Source organism: Oncorhynchus nerka, linkage group LG10 (assembly GCF_034236695.1).
Source record: "Oncorhynchus nerka isolate Pitt River linkage group LG10, Oner_Uvic_2.0, whole genome shotgun sequence".
Taxonomy (NCBI): Eukaryota; Metazoa; Chordata; class Actinopteri; order Salmoniformes; family Salmonidae; genus Oncorhynchus; species Oncorhynchus nerka.
Genome location: NC_088405.1, coordinates 65,394,237 through 65,402,048, shown reverse-complemented (window position 1 = coordinate 65,402,048; position 7,812 = coordinate 65,394,237). Strand labels below are relative to the sequence as shown.

The following is a 7,812-nucleotide window of genomic DNA, read 5'->3' as shown; positions in this document are numbered from 1 at the left end:
AAAAATTGAGAGATTTAATTAACCATTGTCAAGTCGTAGGGGAGTCCTTTTGTTCTTTAAATATTTGCACATAATGACATTTGAAATGTATTTATTATTTTGGAACTATTGTGAGTGTGATGTTTACTGTTCATTTTTATTGTTTATTTCACTTTTGTTTATTATCTACTTCACTTGCTTTGGCAATGTTAACATATGTTTCCCATGCCAATAAAGCCCTTACATTGAAATTGAATTTAGAGAGAGAAAGATACATTTGCATAGTAAAACAGTAAGTTACTTATTGTTGTGATTATTATTCCAAATAGTAGTGGTATGGGTAGTAGGGGTGATGGTAATGATAGCAGTTTAGTGATGGTAGCAGTAGTAGTAGTAGTAGTAGTAGTAATAATGATGGTAGTTGTAGTACTGATGTAAAGGTGAGGATGACAGTAAGTTAGTTATAGCTTCATTTTCTATGTTTAACCTTTTAGATTTATTATATTTCTACTCTTGACTTATTTTATTATTATTTGTATTATTATTATTTATTTATTATTTTATTACAATGTATATTGTACACATTGTTTCTTTGGCAATATTGACGCAATGTTTTTCATGCCAATAAAGCAGCTTGAATTTGAGAAAGAGAGAGAGATTTTCCAGGCATTACTTCGGTTGTGTTGTTCTGGGAGGGGTTTCCATGGCCACAGGAATCACTTCCCAAATGTGGAAAATTCATCAAAATAACTTCAAACTACAGTCTTGACTCGACACAAACATACTAAACACAGGCACACACTGCTCAGCTATGTTTAATTTGAAAGAGACTGAAGTGCATAGAAGAATGAGAAAATAATGTGTCAGTACTGTAATTTAATTTCCCAGCACAATAGCTAAAGAAAGAATAGCCAAGAGTCAAATTTCTTGCCAAATCAACCCAACCCTTTACTGAAAACAGCTACAGTATGTCAACTGGATAAAGTTATCCATCTCCCTCACCGAAGTCAGACAGACACAGACAGACTTAAAACTTAAATGTTTATTTCTTGCATCGCAATACACAATAATGTGAAGAGTATTTTCTTTGGTTAAAGCATAAAGTATTGCCTGTGCCTCTTAGAAGCATGTCAGTAAGATTAACATGATTTGGCTATTTGGTTTCAACATCGTAAGAAATTAAAATTATTTTTTGGTAGCATTTCTATGTTGAAGATTAAAAAAGAATTTGGTGCATATTTCCCCATATTCCAAATTGCTTTATTTTTCTAATTCCTTTTCATGAAAACAACTTTCAAGGAATATCAGTGAGTGTTTAGACTATTGGCCTAAATAGTATACATGGTATTCCTACAGGATTAACCAACTGTATTATCTGATCCACAGGATTTTTAATGGTAATCAATTGTTTGGTCCCCACAATAATAGTAAAACAAACATGTGTGTGTGCTCGCTTATATCCTCAGTTTGCGTGGGTTCACCACCCTGCCGATGAAGAGCAGTGCCCCCGAGGCCTCATCCCTCACCAGGAACAGGAAGGGGCGGTCCACGCGGTACGACAGTGGCGCGTGGACTTGGCTGGAGCTGGCATACTGGGTGCCCTCTGGGGCCATCTCCATAACAACCTTATGATTGAGGCTGCCAAGCTTCACCGTCTGAGCCGTGATCTTAGTCAGGTCTGTGTCTGCCAGAAATTCGGCAAGACCTGGAGAGATGGAGAGAGAGGATGTGAGAGACGTGAAGACAGAGGAGAGCAAGATGAAGAGAGAGGGAGAGAGGTACAAGCACTCACCCAGGTCAGAGAGCAGTGGCAAGAGGTCAGTGGAGTAGCTGAATTTTAGGACAGGTAGTGTAAGGGCAACATGCACGGGGTGAAGGGTCATGGAGAGGTCCTGAACAAACTCAGCCGTCAGGCTCTCCTCCACCAGGGTCATGTTCTGAGTGACATCATCAGGAAGGAACACAAACATGCTGATGTCATCCTGCATCTGGATCTGAGCAATCTGGAGAGAAAGGGAGAGGGAAGGAGGGGCTCAATAGATGTTTTCCCTGAGGCAAACTTTCATAACTGGCTGTAATAAGTAATAAGTAATAACCATTGAAAAAAAGTTCAATTTCTGCATGTGTACTCACTGTGCAGCCCAGGTCTGGGTCAACTCCCATCTTCACTGGGTAATTGTCCTGTTGCATCATGGGAATGCGGGCGGGAACCTCTCCATCAAGCTGGAAGTCCTCCATCAATCCACTCTGACTGAACCGAGTTATCCACTTCCCTACACAAACACAGCATTTTACAAACTACACCCCATAAACGAGTGCACACTTTGGGGATAAGGGTAGAGAATTGAACCGCAGACAGACTGTCCTTACCTTTGAAGTAGGCAGCACCGAGAGGAACCACACCAGAGTTCCGTCCCAAGGGCTTGGACATGAAGCGGTCGACCTTGCCACCCGTCTGCTGTTTGACCCAATCATTGATCTCATTCACATCTTTAGCCCCACCCATCAGAGCCTTGGGCCGCACCCCATACTGCTTTTCCACCACTCCAAAATATTCCGGTTTCAGACGCAGTCCTAGAGAGTTACACACACACACAGGTCAACAAACATACACACAATCAGAATACACACAGACTGTGCAAAGTATCACAGAGACGCATGTATGCTTATACACACACTCACTGCGGGCCAGGTAGATGCGTGCAGCGATGCTGATGCCTTTGCCAGGTGCTCTGAGTGAGGCCAGTAGGTCCCTGAGAGTGTCGTGGAGCTGAGGGTCCTGCAGGGTGTGATACCTTAGAGCTCTGTACAACCACCTCTCTGAACGATCCGGAGACGCTCCTGAGTGAGAGAGGGGGGGGGGGGGGGGGGGGGTAAATACCAGACAATGATAGAGTATAACAGTGCTGAGGCTAACTAACCCATGGAGAGCTGAGTGAGCACTGCAGAGATGCTGATGGGGGCCAGGAATACGTTGGCCTTGGGGTCGCGTCCCGCCAGGGCCCGGAAAAGGTTGTAGCCGAAGTCAGAGGTGGCGGCAGCCATCTTGGCTCTGGGCGTGGTAAAGAGCTCCACAGCTTCCTCTTCCCCTCCCGTCCCCTCTGTCTCCGACTGCACAGGATTGGTTGATCCAAAGACACAGGAAGAAAGAGAGGAGGGTTAATGGCATGGCTAGTTCATGAAGAATGAGAAAATAGAGAGATAAACTACTAGAGGATGAGGAGAGAGATTCTACATGTCATCTCTCTGCAGAAGAAAGCCAAAGGGATGGAGCGCATATAAAGAGACATGAAAGTATGAGAAAAAGAAAGGAGTATGAAAACAGAGATGTGGAGTGGTCTCACCAACTGAGCATAAGAGAGGGAGAGGAGGGCCCCCAGCCACAGCAATAGGGTCGTCCACATCATCCTGCAACACAAGCACACAATCAATTACACACACATTATTATACATCCAGACCTAGGCTTAATCTGTGTCTGGGAAACTGGCCCATAGAGTGTGAGTCAGACTTTCAGTTTGTGAGGGTGATTCCCTGCAGGCCAGGGCTCTTGGGAAAATGTGGTTTTAACTTAGAGTAAGTCCCTCCATCTCACCTGCTCAGCAGGGTGTGTAGCAATGAGTTCTCAATATGGTCTCTCTGTCTGTCCCTCTATCGCTCTCTCTCTCTCTCGGTCAGCATCTCTCTTCTCCCTCTTGTCTTCTTGCTCTACTAGTTGGAGATGTGTAGGCCTGTGTGTGTTCAGACTGAGCTCCATTACATCCTCTTACTGAGTAAAGACTTAACTATATAATATATCCTAAACTTCTGGCTCTCCACTCACACACATAGTGTAGCTAACACACAATACAAGCAGGCTGCTGTGAAGTTCACACCTGTTTACTAGCTAGCCACACTAGCACAGCTAGTATTGGTAATGAGCTTAGTGGAGTGAATAGAGTCATGCAGAGAGGTGAGCAGACAGAGCAGGGAGAAGCTGAAGGGTCACAGGAGGTGGAGATCAGAGGTTTCTTTCCCTCTTTCCTTCTCCCTCTCTCTCACGTTCTTTCTATTTTACCCCCCCCACACACACACACACACACACACACACACACACACACTCTTGTTCCCTGCACATCTGGTTGTCATTAAGGTTCTCCTGGTTTCCCGGATGAAAAAAACATCCATAACTGACCTCAGACCACACACTTCTCCTCTCAATTCCTTTCATCTTCTCCTCCCCCTCTCCTCTCTCTCTGCAGGCCTGATGGTTAAACCAGACACTTGATCTCCGAGTTCCAACCCAAAGCAGCCAGCCAAAACCACACAGAGATCTTCCTTCTCTCTGCACTGAGGCCGTCCTCTACCATTCACAATCACAAGCATGATGAATTTAAGCCAAAATAAAATGGAAAATGGTACAGTAGATATTGGCTGTAGGTCACACAGTCCTCTTGATCTACAAACATTTTTAACCCACAAATTAAGAGCATTTCCAAAACGCTATAATCGACCACTTCTTCACATTTGTGTTTTTTCATCAGAAATGATTGCTTATGGGTACCTTCATGTGTGTGTAAAATATTGCTGTTTTCTTATTTTTTTTTATTAATAGATTTTAGATATTTTTTTCAAATTATCAAATATTATATTTATATTTATCAATATTGATGTAAAGAATGTATAATCTGTACATTTATTTATAAAAAGATGTAGTTATTTGTTACATTTTACAGTTTAAAACCTAGCAGTAGCCTATTACTTATTTCTCTGAGAGTGCATCGGATATGTAGCATATTGCAAAAAAAACATGATTATTTGTCTCTTTGAAATGAAACCATTAAGTGATATTTAAACAAATACATGTCTGTCATTGAACAAACCCATGCGATGATTAGATAGTGAAAAGAATGCACCAATAAAAGCTCACATACCAACATTTCTGAAAATATTTTTTTAAATATATAGTGTTTTAGAGTTGCTTGCACATCCTGAGGTAGCCCAAAGGCCGGCAGATGAACCAGTCAATAAAGTGCTCGGAAAGAAAGGATTTTTTTATTTTTATAGTCACACTATGCAACTCTGTTTTACAGACAAGTATTAAAATGTCAATACTAATCAAATTATCCCATTTAAAGGGTTGGTGAGTAACGGATTACATGTAGGCTAATCCGTAACGGGTTACAAAAAAACTCACGTAATCAGATACTTTACCAGCAAGAATATTGTAATCAGATTCCAGATACTTAAACAAATATCTGATATATGATTACTTCTAGGATTACTTTTAAATTCAGAAAGGATGTTTATGAAAAAAACATAACACCTTTCTATTATCTTAATGACATTTAAATCAGCATTAAAAAGCCACAATCGGAGAGTCTGACCACAATCAGAGAGTCTGACCACAATCAGAGACCACAATGATGACACACCAAATGCGTTTGATGGATCGCAGGAAAAGAGCAGGAATAAGTTTTTGTAGGCTACAGTCCAAGGTATGTCTTCCAATGAAGCGACTGACGTCGGCATCCAAAGATTATCCAACTTGAATAAACGCGTGGAGGTAAGGATGACAGCAGTGGTGTAGCCTACGGGAAACGGATATCACTGCATTGATGTGAATCGCACTGCTGCTCTCTCATTTAACCATCTTCGGATTGTGGATGATGTGAATGTGGATGGCTGTTCAAACATGTGTATTTTAACCAAATAATGGTTGAATTGAAGAAATTTAAGCTGCCTGTCAATCATCATTTTTGCGGCCAGGGGTGTATTCATTAAGGAAACCGTTTACCGTTTAAGAACCAAAAAGAAGCATACAGAGCAAAACGAGAGTTTCTATTAGACAAATTCAGGTAGGTCCCTCCACGGTTTGTTCCATTTGCTTCCGTTTAAGAAACATTTTGCAACAGAATAGGCATAATGAATATGCCCCAGTGGACAGCCAGTATAAAACACTCTTGCAACACAGTGCGGACCCCAGCCTATGGAATAAAAGTTTGAGGGAGTTCCTTCGAAACTCACCCTTGGTATTGTGCTACATACTGTCAAAACAAGTTTCACTTAAGAAGACCACATAGGCCTTACGGACACAACTCACACACTTCTGATAGACTTAAACAGTTGAAAATTATCAAGATGTCACCAACAAAAATATGAACAACATGCCTCTATCAAATGCAGCATATGGGACACAAGCGCTTTTCAGTAGTACTCAAAGCATGCCATTCTGAGAGCAGCATTTATTTTTCAACTCAAAGCAATGAGCCCAATCTGTCCTTTATGGCAACAAAATCAGAAACAACAGAGTGGGCTAATTATTCCTTAGTTTTGGGGTTATGCTCAGGTAAAACAGTTCGGCTAATCTATATTTCCATGTCCTATTATTGAAGATCAAGTGGTATTAAATTAATTGTAATGACAGTAAATCTGACAAATGTTGGGTAATAATGTAAAGACAACCTAACTGTATTATTATCTGTTGTAGAAAGAAAGGGGTTAGAAGAATCCTACATAACCAACCTATAAATTAAAATGGAACATCCAATGATGGCCATCTATGTAAACTTTAATATTGATTTATCCTGCAATAGATGTTCAATTGATAATATGAATTATTGTCTTAAGAAGGTTGATGTTTATTGGGATGAGTCTTGTCCTTGAGGCAGAACTGAGTGATTTCCGCTAGATGGGCCCAGCTGCAGAGTCAAAAGTGTCTGTATTGTAAAAATGTGTGAAAGAAAATAGCTTTTTGGTCTTAATTTAAGGTTAGGGTTAGGCATTAGGGGTTATCAGTGTGGTTAATGTTAGGGTTAAGATTAGGATTAGATTGAATGACTTTGTGGCTGTGCCAGCTAATGATCACTCTGTAGAGCTGCCCCCAGAACAAGATTCATGATGAAAAAATGCTAGCCTGCACCTGTTAAGGGGAAAGTAATCTGAAAGTAATCAAATTACATTAGAGTTTGGGTAATCCTAAAATTACATTACTGATTACAATTTGACAGGAAACTATTAACTGTAACGGATTACATTTTAGAAAGTAATCTACAGTGCGGAATGTGTTTTTGCCTGCGTTACAGATGGCTATATCAGTCGCTAATACAGGACTAGTAAAAAAAAAAAATATATATATGATTTGTCAGGGGGTGCTGCAGCACCCTCGGCACCCATACTTCCCGCAGCTATGCACCTAACCTTATATTTAAAGTCTTTTGGAATGCAGATTTGACACTAAATAAGAAGTTATATTTCCTGGGGACAGAAAAGGCACCGCATAGTAGGAATGACCCTGGTGTATCATCATAGTGGTCTCTGATCTGTGGTCAGACTTGCTCAGGCATAGCAAACTTAAACTTGTGCCTTTTTTCAATGCTGATTTGAATGTCATTGAGAAAAGAGAAAGGTGTCTGATAATTTTTTATCACAAACATCCTTTATACATTTAAAAGTAATCCCAGAAGTTTTCATATAGATTTTCAAAAGTATCTGTAAATCTGATTACAATGTTACTGCTGGTAACGAAACAGATTACAGTTAGTTTTTTTGTAATGCATTACTCCCCAACTCTGCATATGATGCATAAAAGTACTGACCTTTCCAAGCGGTTATGGTCCACGTCACCCGTACGTATGTCTCTAGCAGTCGTGTCTCTCCAGTGGAGTGCTGAATGTACCAGGACGATGCACACAGTGGTGAAGCCAACTTTTACCCGCCCTTCTCTGACGTAGCCTGTTGGGTTGGGCAAGAATCTGGATGGCTGTTTTGAGCGCAAGGCGCATCCATGGTCCTCCCTCACTGCCCCAAATTAACGGTGGTATGTTAAGTTTGACGCGCAAGCATTTGACCTGAAA

The 7,812-nt window shown here is 40.9% G+C and overlaps 1 protein-coding gene across 2 annotated transcripts; it reads right to left on the bottom strand.

Annotated features, from left to right (window-relative positions):
- Window positions 1–1,006: 1,006 nt before the first annotated feature.
- serpinf1 (serpin peptidase inhibitor, clade F (alpha-2 antiplasmin, pigment epithelium derived factor), member 1) lies at window positions 1,007–7,660 on the bottom strand. Of its 2 annotated transcripts, XM_029671005.2 has the most exons (9): window positions 7,555–7,646; window positions 3,573–3,708; window positions 3,324–3,387; window positions 2,901–3,090; window positions 2,662–2,820; window positions 2,350–2,553; window positions 2,113–2,252; window positions 1,772–1,982; window positions 1,007–1,684 (listed from the first exon to the last, which is right to left on the bottom strand). In XM_029671005.2, the coding sequence occupies exons 3-9, from the start codon at window positions 3,384–3,386 to the stop codon at window positions 1,434–1,436; spliced, it is 1,218 nt and encodes a 405-aa protein (XP_029526865.1). In that variant the 5' UTR covers window position 3,387; window positions 3,573–3,708; window positions 7,555–7,646; the 3' UTR covers window positions 1,007–1,433. The 2 variants fall into 2 exon arrangements, with proteins under 2 accessions (XP_029526865.1, XP_029526864.1); XM_029671004.2 differs by lacking the exon at window positions 3,573–3,708 and having other exon boundaries at window positions 7,555–7,660.
- Window positions 7,661–7,812: the final 152 nt, after the last annotated feature.